Raw genomic sequence first — 18,103 nt, 5'->3', positions numbered from 1 at the left:
TTGATGAAAACAAAAAGCAATGAAAGAAAAGCACACAAAAGGTATGGGATGTCATCCAGAAGATATGGAGGGATGCAGAAAATACAGAGCTAGGCAGGAATGGAGCACGAAGAAAGCTTCGGAACAGGGTGTGCAAGATGGGAAGATTTGGTTCTGCTGACAAGTGTGAATATTGGCAGATAGATGGCTCTTTTCATGTTTAATGTACTACTATTAAACGGGAAAACATGCCATCAATATTCAAGGCTGTCTGCAAAGTGCTCCCATGTCCAAGACATCCCTCCCTTTGCCGCTGATTTAACTCCTTCACTCCCGAGACAGAGTGGTTCCCCAGTTCCCCCACAAGCAGTGGGTTAAAGAGTGAGTGAGGGAGAGGTCAGACAGATACTGACTGAGATAAGAGGGAGACACTTTGTAGTGAAAGGCAAGTGAGACAGCGTGAGACAAAGGTACAAAAAGAAAGGTACTATCTGGCAAAAGTGCCATTTTTTACATAATGCAGTGAAAAACAGCTCAATATTTGGCTTTGTATTTCTTTTTTTTTTGGGGGGGGAGGGGTCCTCTTTCTTCTTGCAGTTTAGATGTGAAACATGACAGAATTCAATTCAATTCATTTTTTTTTTCATTCTGTGACAAAAACATATAGACATCACTTTTTTTTTGGTAACAAAAAATGAAAAATAACTCTTGCTTCAAAATATCTTTGCAGCTTTGTGAGGAACAATGCAAATGTGGGAATGGTACTTCAGAGGTTGTGGGGTGCCTTTTCTGTATGTGACCCATAGAGCTTACACACTCTTACATTTAGCTTCAGGAGTGATGTACGTCTTGGTTCAGGAAGGGAAAAAAAAGAACTAGCAGCCAAAATCCTTGGTAGTATGATGTAGCAAGCATGGCAGTGGTTATTGAAATACTGTCATATGCAGTATTATTGTGGCATATTAATGTCTTGTCAGTATGATTCCCGTCAGAAAGCGTGCCAGTGGAGGCGGCAAGGACCGGGCATAGACCTCAACATCCGCAGATCAGACTTGATGAGAAGACCGGAGTTTGGAAGTGGAAGGACGAGGGGGATGATTGGAAGTGATGGGTGGTAAGAGAAGAAGGGAAAAGAACGTAGAGATGGGAGGAGACAGACAGACAGACAGGCAGAAAGAGTGGAGAGTTGTAGCAAAACCTAGATAGAAGGTGTGAGAAGGGAAGTCGAGATTTAACCCGTTGAGGACTGACTGATTTTACTACAACACGCATTTCCCATAGACAACTGCCCGAGTTTACTCGGGACTTGTCTTCAACGGGTTAAGAAGAGAGGGAGAAAAAGTCAGAGAGGCAGTCGTATAAGAGAGAGAAGGGGAGAGGGATAAAAAACAAAGAATATAATTCTCATGGTCAGGTATACGTCACCTTAGTATTATAGCTGGAATAAGAACAAACAGCTAGCCTGTACAGAACATGTGCCAGAGCTGGCTCGAGTTCGAGTGTGAATAGGTGTGTGTGCTTTGCGTGCTCAAGCATACAGTGTATGACTCTGTGTGGTGATAGAGATTTCAAGGCATCGTTGTTCAGGATCATAGATCTACTATTCTTTAATGAAAAATTGTCAGGAAAATTTCTGGTGGTTATCAGATATGTTAAGATGGGCCATATCTACCAGTTTCATGGAATTTCAATTCGAATCATGAAAGAAAAGTTGATAGTTTTATCTGAAAAAAAAAAAAAAATGCTGATCATGGCTTTGTTTACACTCCAGCCGCCACGAAAATCTTGGATGTTCAACCATGAGAAACAGGTATAGAAAACGAGATGTGTTGAGGAGCTATCAGTGATGTAAGGAGGAGAGGGGAGAAGAGAGAGAGAGAGAGAGGGGAAGAGAGCAAGAGAGACAATTGTGTGTCTCAGTAATGAAGTGGGGGAGTTGAGGAGGATGCTGAGATGCAGCTATGCCTTAGGCATCATTTAGTGGTGAAGGATGGCTGGTGGACCGAATGTAGATTTAGAAGATTAGAAGATAACGCAAAAATGAACAACAATGATGGGACAGGGAAAGGACGCATTGGTGACTTTGTTAAGTAGGAGGAGGCAGGAAAAGAAATACTAAAATAGCAAAGATCAGTGCATATCATGAAATACATTGTGACAACATTTATTGGTAAAGCCTATTCTCGTCCTTGTTGCATACATTATGCTGGGTATGGAGGGTGGATGTCTCCATGAATATGGGGCTATTTGCCATGACTGAAAAATAGCCGATCCAACTCAACAAACTGAGGCAGAAACATGACAAAACCACATTCCATTGTGTTTTGCTTTATACATGATTTTCACTTGATTTGATTTGATTTGATTTGATTTGATTTGATTTGATTGATTTGATTTGATTTGAATTTATTTGATTTGATTTGATGTGATTGTTCCACATCTCAAACACGAATAACATGATACAATCGATTGAACATAAGATTAGACATAGCGTCGTATTTAAAAAGAATACAAGAGAAGACAATTTCGCAAACATGAAATGGGGGACCTACTAAAAAGCAGAGCTTGCAATGTATAAGTCCCTTGATGAAAATGTTGTTCTTGTTAAACAAACAACCTAGTAAAGGAAACTTTGAAAGGAAGGAAAGGGACATAAAGGAAAAGAGATCAACTTGACTAATAGAAACAAATGAAATACATAGAAACATAACAAGATAGCCACCTGTAATATGCTTACAAGATTCCTCCACTTCTAGAAGTACATACAATAGTAAAAAAGTATCTTTCTCCTTGTGATAAAATGCAAAGCAATTGTCCAGAAATGACCCTAGTCTAGCAGATATCAGTGAAGACGTTCATGTTTCAAAGAAGAAATTTAGCCATAACTGTATGTATGTGTGTTTTACAATTAATGCACATTGCCCAGTCATAAATGTGTGTAGCACTAATAGTTAACTCTAATGTGCCACATTCCCAAGCCCAACTCAGTCGACAGCATGCCAAGTTCACATAATCTGTTCAATTGCACAAACATGCCCAAACCGATCGATAAATCGCCAAATACCACAGTACAATGAAAGCGTTCCTGGTGATTCCATTCTTGTCACACTTAGCCTGCATTTTATGTTGTGATTGACTATCAAGTGATGTTACGTACGGGATTTATAAATCTTCTGAAATTTAGTAAATTATAAGCTTCTGTCATTGCTTTTTGTGCCTTGTGTTTGTACAGTAATGAAACAACTGGTCCTTTGAAAGAACAGCAGTCACAGGTCTGTCATACAATTTAAATATCAAAGCGAAGCTTGGCACTTTCTACATATTTTTGCTTATTGCATGTCCATGAAATCTATGAAGCTACATAGATGTGAAAAAAGAATGTTTTTCCAAGTCATGATTACATTGCTGTCCCAAAATAATGTAGCACCCAGGGCATTTATACCGTTGCGCATAAAGAGTTAAGGCATATTGTCCTCGGATTTTGAGCTTACAATCAAGTTGGGAGAAGAAAAAAAAAAAAAACTAGAGAAAAGCTGCTTGTATTTCCTGGGGATTTTACTGTGTAATTTGTGTGTGTTCTGTAGGCTAACAGTTGGGTGTCCATGCAATGAAATGGCAGACACACAGAAAGCATGCAAAGGATATTCCCAACAGCGTGACACATCCATTGTAGTTGTCAGAGAATGGCAGGCTTAGAGGGAGAAAAACTTCTAAAAAGAGAGAGAGAAAGAGAGCATGAAAGAAATAGTTTTTGTTCCTGAAAAGCTCCCCTGTTTCTCTATGGCATGTCAATGTAAACCTGCTATTCTTCTCAAAAGGTTTTATCCATTCAAATGTCATCAGTTGGTTGAGCACGGAGTTCAGCTTTTCAGCCCAGTAATGTTATCAATCTTTGCTGAAAGGGAAATAAAAATTGTAACTACAAACATTTTTGAAAGAGCAAAAACCCTGCCCTGTATCAGAGGCAGAGAAGTACCGTAGGCGCTATGTCATCCCAAAAAAATTGTGTGATCCTCTGCAATGATAAATTTAAAAGTAGTTAATCATCATTAAAATACAATTTCAGGATATGAAACTATAACTCATTGCCCACATCTTACCAAAAAACCCCATCCGATTTGCTTCTGTATCAGTGACCAAAGAGAAATGAGGAATTTTGTAGAGCATGTCAGGAATCTCTTCCCTCCAAGTTCTGGCTATTGTTTTCACACATATGCAGTTCCAAGAGCATCGGAGTGCTAAATTTGGAAGAATCAGACTCATGACATGCTTTACAACAATCTAAATTTCTCTGTGACAGCTTAAACAAATTGAATGGGGTTTTCTGCAAAATAGAGCCAAGATGTTATTTTTTTAAGACCCTGAAGTAGCATGTAGACAGTTTAATCATATCGGGAGTTATCAATGCGAAAATCCGATTGTAATTTTTGGGAGGACATACTGTATATCCCCCCCCCCCCCACACACACACACACACACTTTGTGATGTTTACTGGATATATGTGACCGTGCATCACAAAAAAAAAAGTGGCACCCCAAGATTTTGTGAGATTTTAAGTGAAATATGTGAACCTAGTCAATTTTTAGCATTTGGATTTTTCTTTGGATTTGGATCTTTCTTTGGATATTTCTTTGTATTGGATCTGATTTGCTCTTTATGCCAGTTGATTTGAGCTGAACTGCAATTAAGATTAAATACAACAACATCTCAACATTTATAATGGAGCATTGACAATATTGACATGGTGCAATACAATGTCAGTATATAGAGAAGAACCAGAAATTGGCATACATGTGCAAGTTGCATTTCATTCTTACACAATATGTTCTAAACACCATATATTTTTGTGTGAATATACTTGTAACTAAAAAGGTATCATTTTCCCAAACTTCATCAAAGTGATGAATCTCATTACTGTGCATTCTAGTCTGGACCCATTTTATAAATCAAATAATACACAGGTTTAAGTTTGTGACGTTAGTGGAGATGCAGCTCACTCTCAGGTATTTACATTGTAGTGCATGTTTCACAATTGTAAATACGGTACCTTCGAGTGCGCTGCATCTCCACTAACGCACTCTCACCTGTGTATTATTTGTGTATTCATCCCTCGATAATATATTTCCTACATGCTCTGGATAAGTTTCAAAGGAAAGCTTTGAATTTGGCCTGTCCAATTATAGTGATTAAAATACTTGCATTATAAGATTAACTGATCAGATATATCATTGAACACTGGCAAGAAATGTACCAAACTTGGACTCCACCTTGAAAATGACTTATCAATTTGTTTCAGACTGTGGCTCTTTATCTTCAAAACTATCTCAAACAGTAACACTTTCTGTCTGTTTGTCTGTCTGTCTGTCTGTCTGGCTGTCCCTGTGTCTGCCAAGTGTGTTTGCCCTCTGTTACCATCTATACCTATTCTAAAATGTCTGTATTGTTCTGTTCCATTTAGTTCAATTCAATTCAGTTATTCTACATTCTATCAATAAAAGGAAATACAGAACACCAGGTGATACAATGTACATAATCAATTCAGCTGTTAAACAATAAAGGAAAGGGCAAATCATTGAATATGATACAAAACATCATTTTGTATGAATGATATTGTGGCAATACCTCAAATTTTGATTTCCTGTTATCTCCACTGACTGCAGATTGAAGAAATCATGAGTCTGCTGGGCCTGATGGAGTGTGCCAAAACAAGAACGTCGCAGCTCTCCGGTGGTCAGACCAAACGGCTGGCCATAGCCCAGGAACTGGTCAACAACCCTCCTGTCATGTTCTTTGATGAGCCCACCAGGTGAGCTTGGAAGGGAGTTCTTGGTTTGTTCATGGGCTTGAAGGGAAGTGGAAAGTGGGGATGGTGGGAAGGGTGGAATGGGGATTCAACTTTCAACTTTCAACTTTATTTTCACCTCCATCAAAATGAACAAAGAAATTGTGTACATTTGCATATACACGGGATATTTGTGATACAGAACAAAATTTGAAAAGGTACATAAGAAAATTATGAAAATGAAAAGTAGATGCGATTACATCTTTGTTAAATACATAAAGCGTATAATGCAAGTCAACTAAGGATGAGGATGGAAGTGGAGGGTCCCACTAAGAAGCAAAGCTTGTACGATATTGGACCCTCAGAAAATACACAAAACATCAATATAAAACACAATAAACGAACTGATGTCAATTGACATCAAAATGATTGGGAAGAGGAGAAAGAGAGAAAAGGAAAGAAAAAAAAAAGAGGAAAAAAGAGAGGAAAAAAGGGAGAAAAAAGGACACACAGGATTGAGGACACACCCTTAGGGATATGTTCCAACTTCAACTTTGTACTGTAGCAATGCCCTTTTGACACTCAGATGATAATGTGCTATCAATTCTCTGCAGGATTGAATCAAGCAACATATTGGTAACGCATGATGCAAATGTTCAATCCAACTTTCAGATGTATGGTGCATAACGTCAGAAATGTCTAATTGAAGTAAAAAGAATAAGGCACGCACACACACACACACACACACACCAATTTTGTGGCAATGAAGGCGAAATATTGTGTAGTATCAACTTAAATACAATTCACCAGAGTACAGCAAGAAGCATTGGCTATCCAAATGTGAATATCTTGTTTGTAATTGTGGATTTGTTTATTTTGTTTTATTGTTTCACTCAGTGGTCTTGACAGTCTGTCCAGTCTCCAGTGCGTTTCACTTCTCAAGAGTCTGGCCCACGGCGGCCGAACGGTGATCTGCACCATCCACCAGCCCAGCGCCAAACTCTTTGAGATGTTTGACAAGGTTTGTCCCCACATCATGGCTAATACCTCCATTCCATAGAGATTTTCTTTCGTCGCTCACTCATGGGAAGCAAAGTTTATTGCTTCCAGCCATCAACCAAAGCATATCGGATCGCAGTCCGATGAAGGTCGACTATCAGGTCCGTGTGACACATATCGGGTGGTGATCCAATGAGGGAAGATCGTTCGATGAGGATCATGCGCGACATGTCTGACACTCACCTGATAGTCAACCAATCCAGTCAGATTCATCAGACTGCGATCCGATGTACTTTGATTGGTGGAAGGATCAACAAACTTTACATACAATGGGTGACCGACGAGAAAAACACCTCTGTGGAATGGCGGTATAAACTTCTGACGATTTGTAGGGTTCTGCAGATCTCACTAGCAGGCTTGTCTGGGAGCAGCTGAAATTTATGCTGTTGAGGACCACCAGCTGATTTTCACTATTGCACATATTTGCCCTTGACACCTGCCTGAGCGTACTTGGAGCTAGACTTCACAGAGTTAAAGTGGGGGAAAGTAGAATGAATGGGCATTTTAATGCTCTAAGTTTTGGGACTTTTGTACTTATTCAGTAAGTAGGAATGAAATGTTTTTAATACCCTGATTTTGTTTTTCTGTCATGGCATGTGAAATCAATGATTGAGCAAAGGTATATGCCAGGACCAAAATATTCTTATTAAATACTAGTAACCATGAGTTAGAGAAATACAATACAACACAATACAGCCCTCACAATCTGTAAACAGATTTGCATATATCATCTCATGTTATTTTTGTTTTGTATTTCCAGCTGTATATTCTGGCAGAAGGTCACTGTCTTTACAGAGGGACTGTCCACAACCTAGTGCCCTATTTGAAGAGCAAAGGTCACATATGTCCTCCCTACCACAACCCAGCAGATTATGGTAAGAAACTGATGGTCAGACACAAAAGGTCTCAAGTGCTTCCATTTAAAGGAAATCAAAGCCCAAATACAAATGTGGATTGAGTGAAAGCAGCAATATTAGTACAACACATCAGAGAAAGTTAGAACAAAATTGGACGATCTATTCAAAGTTACGAACTTTTAGTGACGTGACTGCTGCTTTCCATCAACCCACATTCCTTATATTTAGGTCTTGGTGTCCTTCAAGTACAATATTCCACATCATGACCAAATTAAATTTGAAAAATAGCAGGGAAAAACAAAAATTTAATGATAGAGGCATTTTACAATAACCTAAACCTGAAATAGGGAAAATTATGGAATGTTAAGACATCAGATTTTTGCACCATACAGTGACATTTGTTGCAGTGGCATATCATACAAGAAGTGGAAAGACACTGCAATATTGTGGAGGCTCACCTTTGAAGCTTGCCACTCTAAAGATTGCAGAATCCATGAGGTCATTGACCAACATTATGTACCACTGTGTGAAAAGAATTTGTTTTGTGCCCGGAAGAACAGCATGAACAGTGGTGAGGCCCGTAAGTATAGCACGTGCCCTCCTTGGTTCGCATAGTTCTTCTGGGCACACCTTTCTTGAATTGGGTGCGTCTATGTCATTCTTCTGGGCATATGACAAATTTCTTTGTTAAAAGGTCAGTCAATCTTGTCTAAGTCAACCTCGCGTAAGTCAAATAATCGTCTAAGTCAAAATCTTTTCATATCCTCTTCTCTTTGTATTCTATTGAGTTTAATCCCTCAAAAGTCAAATTTTCTCGAAGTCGAATCTATTTCTTCAACCCATAGATTCAAAATAGGCAAGGTTGATTGTATAGTGTATTCAGTATGAATGTAAGTATGAATTTCAGTATGAATTTCAGGATGAATTTCAGTATGAATGTCAGTATGAATGTCAGTATGAATGTCAGTATGAATGTCAGTATGAATGTCAGTATGAATGTCAGTATGAATTTCAGTATGAATGTCAGTATGAATGTCAGTATGAATGTCAGTATGAATGTCAGTATGAATGTCAGTATGAATTTCAGTATGAATTTCAGTATGAATGTCAGTATGAATGTCAGTATGAATGTCAGTATGAATTTCAGGATGAATGTCAGTATGAATTTCAGTATGAATGTCAGTATGAATGTCAGTATGAATGTCACTATGAATGTCAGTATGAATTTCAGTATGAATGTCTGTATGAATTTCAGTATGAATGTCAGTATGAATGTCAGTATGAATTTCAGTATGAATTTCAGTATGAATTTCAGTATGAATGTCAGTATGAATGTCAGTATGAATTTCAGTATGAATGTCAGTATGAATTTCAGTATGAATGTCAGTATGAATGTCAGTATGAATGTCAGTATGAATGTCAGTATGAATTTCAGTATGAATTTCAGTATGAATTTCAGTATGAATGTCAGTATGAATGTCAGTATGAATTTCAGGATGAATGTCAGTATGAATTTCAGTATGAATGTCAGTATGAATGTCAGTATGAATGTCACTATGAATGTCAGTATGAATTTCAGTATGAATGTCAGTATGAATTTCAGTATGAATGTCAGTATGAATGTCAGTATGAATTTCAGTATGAATTTCAGTATGAATGTCAGTATGAATGTCAGTATGAATGTCAGTATGAATTTCAGTATGAATTTCAGTATGAATGTCAGTATGAATTTCAGTATGAATTTCAGTATGAATTTCAGTATGAATTTCAGTATGAATTTCAGTATGAATTTCAGTATGAATTTCAGTATGAATGTCAGTATGAATGTCAGTATGAATTTCAGTATGAATGTCACTATGAATGTCAGTATGAATTTCAGGATGAATTTCAGTATGAATGTCACTATGAATGTCAGTATGAATTTCAGGATGAATTTCAGTATGAATGTCAGTATGAATTTCAGGATGAATTTCAGTATGAATTTCAGGATGAATTTCAGTATGAATGTCAGTATGAATTTCAGTATGAATGTCAGTATGAATGTCAGTATGAATGTCAGTATGAATGTCATTATGAATGTCAGTATGAATGTCACTATGAATGTCAGTATGAATGTCAGTATGAATGTCAGTATGAATTTCAGGATGAATTTCGGTATGAATGTCAGTATGAATGTCAGTATGAATTTCAGGATGAATTTCAGTATGAATATCACTATGAATGTCAGTATGAATTTCAGTATGAATGTCAGTATGAATGTCAGTATGAATGTCAGTATGAATGTCAGTATGAATGTCAGTATGAATTTCAGTATGAATTTCAGTATGAATGTCAGTATGAATGTCAGTATGAATTTCAGTATGAATTTCAGTATGAATGTCAGTATGAATGTCAGTATGAATTTCAGTATGAATTTCAGTATGAATGTCAGTATGAATTTCAGTATGAATGTCAGTATGAATGTCAGTATGAATTTCAGTATGAATGTCAGTATGAATTTCAGGATGAATTTCAGTATGAATGTCACTATGAATGTCAGTATGAATTTCAGTATGAATGTCAGTATGAATGTCAGTATGAATGTCAGTATGAATGTCAGTATGAATGTCAGTATGAATTTCAGTATGAATTTCAGTATGAATGTCAGTATGAATGTCAGTATGAATTTCAGTATGAATTTCAGTATGAATGTCAGTATGAATGTCAGTATGAATTTCAGTATGAATTTCAGTATGAATGTCAGTATGAATTTCAGTATGAATTTCAGTATGAATGTCAGTATGAATGTCAGTATGAATGTCAGTATGAATGTCAGTATGAATTTCAGGATGAATTTCAGTATGAATGTCAGTATGAATGTCAGTATGAATTTCAGGATGAATGTCACTATGAATGTCAGTATGAATTTCAGTATGAATGTCAGTATGAATTTCAGTATGAATGTCAGTATGAATGTCAGTATGAATGTCAGTATGAATGTTAGTATGAATTTCAGTATGAATGTCAGTATGAATGTCAGTATGAATGTCAGTATGAATGTCAGTATGAATGTCAGTATGAATTTCAGTATGAATGTCAGTATGAATGTCAGTATGAATGTCAGTATAAATGTCAGTATGAATGTCAGTATGAATTTCAGGATGAATGTCAGTATGAATGTCAGTATGAATGTCAGTATGAATTTCAGGATGAATGTCAGTTTGAATGTCAGTATGAATGTCAGTATGAATGTCAGTATGAATGTCAGGATTAATTTCAGGATGAATTTCAGTATGAATGTCAGTATGAATGTCAGTATGAATTTCAGGATGAATTTCAGTATGAATGTCAGTATGAATGTCAGTATGAATTTCAGGATGAATTTCAGTATGAATGTCACTATGAATGTCAGTATGAATTTCAGTATGAATGTCAGTATGAATTTCAGTATGAATGTCAGTATGAATGTCAGTATGAATTTCAGTATGAATTTCAGTATGAATGTCAGTATGAATGTCAGTATGAATGTCAGTATGAATGTCAGTATGAATTTCAGTATGAATTTCAGTATGAATGTCAGTATGAATGTCAGTATGAATTTCAGTATGAATTTCAGTATGAATTTCAGTATGAATTTCAGTATGAATTTCAGTATGAATGTCAGTATGAATTTCAATATGAATGTCAGTATGAATTTCAGTATGAATTTCAGTATGAATGTCACTATGAATGTCAGTATGAATTTCAGGATGAATTTCAGTATGAATGTCACTATGAATGTCAGTATGAATTTCAGGATGAATTTCAGTATGAATGTCAGTATGAATTTCAGGATGAATTTCAGTATGAATTTCAGTATGAATGTCAGTATGAATGTCAGTATGAATTTCAGTATGAATGTCAGTATGAATGTCAGTATGAATGTCAGTATGAATGTCATTATGAATGTCAGTATGAATGTCACTATGAATGTCAGTATGAATGTCAGTATGAATGTCAGTATGAATGTCAGTATGAATTTCAGGATGAATTTCGGTATGAATGTCAGTATGAATGTCAGTATGAATTTCAGGATGAATTTCAGTATGAATGTCACTATGAATGTCAGTATGAATTTCAGTATGAATGTCAGTATGAATGTCAGTATGAATGTCAGTATGAATGTCAGTATGAATGTCAGTATGAATTTCAGTATGAATTTCAGTATGAATGTCAGTATGAATGTCAGTATGAATTTCAGTATGAATTTCAGTATGAATGTCAGTATGAATGTCAGTATGAATTTCAGTATGAATTTCAGTATGAATGTCAGTATGAATTTCAGTATGAATGTCAGTATGAATGTCAGTATGAATTTCAGTATGAATGTCAGTATGAATTTCAGGATGAATTTCAGTATGAATGTCACTATGAATGTCAGTATGAATTTCAGTATGAATGTCAGTATGAATGTCAGTATGAATGTCAGTATGAATGTCAGTATGAATGTCAGTATGAATTTCAGTATGAATTTCAGTATGAATGTCAGTATGAATGTCAGTATGAATTTCAGTATGAATTTCAGTATGAATGTCAGTATGAATGTCAGTATGAATTTCAGTATGAATTTCAGTATGAATGTCAGTATGAATTTCAGTATGAATTTCAGTATGAATGTCAGTATGAATGTCAGTATGAATGTCAGTATGAATGTCAGTATGAATTTCAGGATGAATTTCAGTATGAATGTCAGTATGAATGTCAGTATGAATTTCAGGATGAATGTCACTATGAATGTCAGTATGAATTTCAGTATGAATGTCAGTATGAATTTCAGTATGAATGTCAGTATGAATGTCAGTATGAATGTCAGTATGAATGTTAGTATGAATTTCAGTATGAATGTCAGTATGAATGTCAGTATGAATGTCAGTATGAATGTCAGTATGAATGTCAGTATGAATTTCAGTATGAATGTCAGTATGAATGTCAGTATGAATGTCAGTATGAATGTCAGTATGAATGTCAGTATGAATTTCAGGATGAATGTCAGTATGAATGTCAGTATGAATGTCAGTATGAATTTCAGGATGAATGTCAGTTTGAATGTCAGTATGAATGTCAGTATGAATGTCAGTATGAATGTCAGGATTAATTTCAGGATGAATTTCAGTATGAATGTCAGTATGAATGTCAGTATGAATTTCAGGATGAATTTCAGTATGAATGTCAGTATGAATGTCAGTATGAATTTCAGGATGAATTTCAGTATGAATGTCAGTATGAATGTCAGTATGAATGTCAGTATGAATTTCAGGATGAATTTCAGTATGAATCATTTGTCTTACTTCTGATCTCAGTGGTCATCTCTCATTCTGCCTCCTACGTACAGTTATAGAGCTGGCGTCCGGGGAGTACGGGGCAGCGGCCACACAGCTGGTCAAGGCAGTCGAGGATGGACACTGCGAATCCTTCAGCAGCAACACCAGCCAGTCATCGATATCCCAGGCCCAGGGTGACCCACAGGGGCCCCACCGGGGTGAGATGGGTCAAGCGGTGGGCAACGGGCACTCCCCTGTGGCCTCCCATGCCAGCAACGGGATTGCTACTGTTGTTTTCAAGTCATCCAACGGGTTTAGTACAAAGACTATCGCAGTAAGTATACTCTATCTATGCTACCGTTTATGTAAGTTGTATTTTTACTTGTGTGTCAATGTTATGTATCATGTCTTTTGTTCATGTTGTCATGGAAATGGAAAATCAATTCAATTCAATTCAATTCAGTTCAATTCAATTCAATTCAATTCAATATTCAAAGTGATGTAGTACGATGGATATGATTTGTTTTTGAACTTTTCTGGAATTCGTTTTTATTATTTGAAAAAAGGAAAATTTAAAAAGTCACATATGGGTTTAATCTAATTGTTTATCAGAAGTATTAGCCAAGGTGTTACATTCAGTATGCACCAGATCACATGATTTACAATTTAAAAATGCTGAAGTTGCTTACTGCTAAGAATAATACTCCATGCATTTTGAGAGTGGCTTAACCCGTTGAGGAGAGGCCGATTTTACTACGACACACATTTCCCATATACACCTGCTCGAGTATACTTTGGACTTCTCCTCAACGGGGTAATTTTTGGGGACCTTTCATGGAAAAAAAAAAAGTGTTTCAGCAGACACCAAACTATATGGCCACTATTATAATATTACAGGTAGGCATGTGGTATAATTATCAATATGTTCTGTGTGTTGAATTGCTCTTTCACTTATTTTGTTTGTTTCTTTTTTTTTCAATTGTAACTTCTTGTTTCTACCTCTGCTGTCTATCAGACGGAGAACAAGTTACCAGATTTCCTGACCACCACATTTGGGACGGACATCTTCATGCAGTTCTGGGTCCTCTTTAAGAGAACGCTAATAACGATCTCCAGAGATCCGGTGAGGGTGAACGTCCCTGTACTTGCTTATTCTGTAACACCATTGTGCATGAAAACAAGGAGCACTGTGTGCCATAGGCATGACAGACCTGTGTTCACATTGCCATGAAGTGACAAAGTGCCCTTCGCATTTAATAGTTCAAGAGTATATGCTCACAGGGTATTAACAGGTATACCGTGATGATTCTTTCTGCAGCTGAAAGCTTCCAGTGACCTTCTGAAGAGATAGAATGATATTCTCCCACTTGTACTTAAGAAACAAGGACTCATAGTGATTTTCATTATGACCAGAGCTGCAGCAAAGAGTCATGCTGAGCTTCTATCCCAATTGCCTCGTCATTTGGAATGGATTTGTTGTACTCTTGTTCTCCCTTTTCCAAGTTTGCTGATTTATGTGCATTGCGCGAAACATTGTTTGTTTGTTTTGTTTTTTGTTTGTTTTATGCTAGAAATTATTAGGTCGGTCACATTGACAGTTGTAAGATCTGGGGGGTGTTTCATCAACGTTTGTCGGTGCTGACAACTTGAATCACCATACGTTCATACGTTAACAGTCAGTGACCAGAGCATTTCAGCCAATCAAAACCAAGAATTTTGCTGAAATTGGTCAGCGGCAACAGTTGTCGGCGCTGACAAACGTTGATGAAACACCCCCCTGTATTGCTACTATCAGTTTGTTTGCCTGTAACACAGCACTATGCTTGGATTAGTGAACCAGGCTCAGCTGCAACATGAGTTCTTTCTATACATGCTCATTATCTTTTAGGGCTGTACCCATATTTGAGCCCCTGCTTTAGGTGTAACTGCACTGGAACCAGATTAGGTGCTTGAAATGTCATTATGATAATGGTTACGTTTTATTCATGAAATTTGGTATCAATTGTAATCAGATTATGATAGCACCACAAAAGAAAGAAAAAAAAAACATGATGGTCGCCCATGGTTGTCCCCCCTGCAGACCTTGACACACACTCGATTCTCATCTCATGTGGTGATCGGAGTCCTCATCGGTCTCCTGTACCTCGACATCGGCGACGACGCTGGGAAGGCCTTCAACAATGCTGGCTTCCTCTTCCTCTCTATGCTGTTCCTCATGTTTTCAGCCATGATGCCTACAGTATTATCATGTAAGTCTGTCTACTTTGTTATCCTCAAAACTCAGCCAATGACAGTACAGCCTATCAAGGAGGTTTTATACGCGGAGTTCCAACTGGCTGTAATTGAAGGGGTCGGTGCAATAAATAGTGCTAACCCACTCTTTTGTCAAAATTGAGTTACATGCATTTTCATGATCCTTATCCTTCACTCTAAACTCCATGAAAATATCATATTTGAATTCAACCAATAAGATGGTAAAAAATGCATGCATTCATGTTTTATTAATGTACAATGTATGGACTTTCCAAACATTCAACAGCGATTATCTCAAAATGACCATTGTGTGGGTTAGCACTATATTGCACCGACCCCTTCAATTATTCAAACAGTTGTCAGATTTGTATTGATGTACAATAGAATGCCACAGGTGCACTTGTGCCTTTGATGATCAATGTTCGACGCTGCCATCGTGTTGAGCAATCTGAAGATTCAATTTTAACGTTTTCATAATGTTGGCCATATTTTGCTTATTTATTTATTAAATGAAATGAAATTTCACTTAACCCTAATCAGGCTGGGCTTTTTTGGCTATGCTATATCGGGGGGGGGGGGGGGGGGGGGCGGATTCCGCCCCCCCTTCAGATCTCGCCTATGGAACGCGCGATCGCGCCGAAAATTGGCACACGCAACACCCGCGACGTATTCTATCAAAATGTATGGTTGCTTTCTCCGAAAATTTTTTCTTATATTTTATATTAATTAATTATTGTAATTTATGCATAAAATCAGTTTTGGGCTCTAAATCACTTATTAATGCTCCAATTAAGCTAATTTCTTTTTAAAAATGTTTCTTGTATCATTCTTCTGAGACATAGGATAAAAAAAAATCTGTATCGAAATTAATTTCTTATGTATTTTATTGTTTTTTGAATTTCTTATGTATTTCATTGTTTTTTGACCTTTTGTTTTTGTTTGTTTTTTGGCCAAAATTTGTCACAGACATTTTTCGAAGCATTATTATGCTAAAATAAATTAATTTCGGCCATTCTAAGTGAAGATATGAATTTTTATGTGAATTAATTGAAAAAACACAATTTGCATTGGATTTGTACACAAAATCACGTTTTGGAGCAATTTTGGGGTTGACAGATTTTTTTAGAACGGGTGTCGCGTCAAAACGGTACGCGCGGGTGCAACAATTTGGGTCTCAAAAGTTGCGCGATACTTGAAAGAAAAAAGTCATGAAACATCGCGGCGGGAGCTTATCGCGTTGCGAAGATATTGCGCGAAACGTCGAGGGGGGGCGGATTCCGCCCCCCCCCCCAGCCTGATTAGGGTTAATGATAAAGCATGTAAAACAAAATTCAATTCCGTCCAGAAATTTGTACAAAGGTGTAAATCAGAGCTGTATCATGTGAAAATGTTTAAAACTGTACCATCCTGGAAAGCTGGTTTTATCACTTTTCCGCATAATTTCCACAAATGAAACTAATATAGGATAATCTTCAAGTATAATTCTTTATGGATAGATATATCAGATTAGTGCCCGGGTATGCCCAGTCGAGTAAATTTTATCTTTATTTCAGCATTTTTTGCTCAATTTATATTCGCCCATCCTCGTGTCTGTACCACCTACCGGTACCTTTTATAAGAAGGGACAGCGAAAAGTATGATAATTACCATCATAAAGACATATCTTTCATTGAGAGTGACGAGTCATGATGCAATGGCACATGAATCAATTGTCTTCCTATTTGTGAGGCAGCTCCAGTTTAGCACATACTTCAAATATTTCTTAGTTGCGGCATCAAACATGGGATCAAAGGGAATAACACTGTTGTTACTCCATCTCTTGATCCTCCTTGGTCCTATACAATTTGATGCCTACAGTGTCATCATGTAAGTCTTTCTGTGTTATCCCCAAACTCAATCTGTGACAGTCCTGTGTAATCCATGATGCATACCATATTTATCCCGTTTACCAAGCTTGCCTTTCTTTTGCAGGACATTTCACCACTTGTATGTCATGCTGCTTTGCTAGCTTCCCTTCAAAAAACCCGTGATAAGGTTGTTTGTTTTTTTTGCATCAAAACCCCATGATGGGGTAATTTTGATGGTGTCCCTTCCAAAAACCAGGGATAGGGGATCAAAATCCTATCCCCTGTCCACTCAGAAAGGGGGCGTCTGTAAGAATGTGGAACAAGCATAATGTATCTGGAACAAGCATGTGTATGGTTGACAGCCTGAGTTGGGTTGGGGGATGGTGCAATGACATGTAATTATTTTTTTGAAGCTGATAATTTTCCCCCTTTTGCTCGATGTTTTAATTGATCCCTCATGCAGTCCCTCTTGAGATGAACGTGTTAATACGAGAGCATCTCAACTACTGGTACAGCTTGAAGTCTTACTACATTGCCAAGATGATGGCTGACCTTCCATTCCAAGTAAGTCAGCCATCAACGGAACAAATTTTGCACAAATATTCGAGTTACAATAGGCCCGATCAGACTGCCAAAAGGTTGAGAAGTTTAAGATCACGAAGTCTTCGTGACCTTTTGTGGTCTGGTTACACTGGCAGAAGATCCAGAAGTTTGGCGGGGGAGACATATAGGGGGAAATATCCCTAGTTGGAGTGGGAAGTTTCACAAGAAGTTTGCGGTCATACTGGCAAAACGTCGAGATCTTAAAGATTGTGATCTTTAACTACTCGATCTTTTGAAACACGTCACCAAAAAATCCTGCCTTTGGTCATAATGTACTCTTCAGATCCATCTACAGTCTCTGTCTCTTCCTATGTGTGATTTTTCCCAATTAATATTCTAGAACTTGGCACAGAAACAAAATGAAAGCTGGCAACCACATAACTTCAGTTTTATGGACATTTGTCTTGAAGTTGACAGGCAGTTCTTTGCAGGGGATTAAGCAT

At 37.2% G+C, this 18,103-nt stretch overlaps 1 protein-coding gene across 1 annotated transcript in view; it reads left to right on the top strand.

The window, feature by feature from the left end:
* Nucleotides 1-18,103, top strand: part of LOC139731848 (ATP-binding cassette subfamily G member 4-like) — a 122,887-nt gene that overhangs the window by 101,901 nt on the left and 2,883 nt on the right. Inside the window, exons 6-12 of the mRNA XM_071642722.1 lie at nucleotides 5,641-5,786; nucleotides 6,660-6,783; nucleotides 7,582-7,696; nucleotides 13,029-13,291; nucleotides 13,973-14,080; nucleotides 15,038-15,206; nucleotides 17,521-17,621. Coding sequence (XP_071498823.1) covers nucleotides 5,641-5,786; nucleotides 6,660-6,783; nucleotides 7,582-7,696; nucleotides 13,029-13,291; nucleotides 13,973-14,080; nucleotides 15,038-15,206; nucleotides 17,521-17,621 — 1,026 coding nt within the window. The remainder of the gene's footprint in view (nucleotides 1-5,640; nucleotides 5,787-6,659; nucleotides 6,784-7,581; nucleotides 7,697-13,028; nucleotides 13,292-13,972; nucleotides 14,081-15,037; nucleotides 15,207-17,520; nucleotides 17,622-18,103) is intronic.

This window comes from Diadema antillarum, unplaced genomic scaffold (genome assembly GCF_040938485.1).
Source record: "Diadema antillarum isolate AM-2024a unplaced genomic scaffold, OU_Dant_1.0 seq00000386_RagTag, whole genome shotgun sequence".
Taxonomy (NCBI): Eukaryota; Metazoa; Echinodermata; class Echinoidea; order Diadematoida; family Diadematidae; genus Diadema; species Diadema antillarum.
This window is presented reverse-complemented; position numbering and strand designations above follow the sequence as displayed.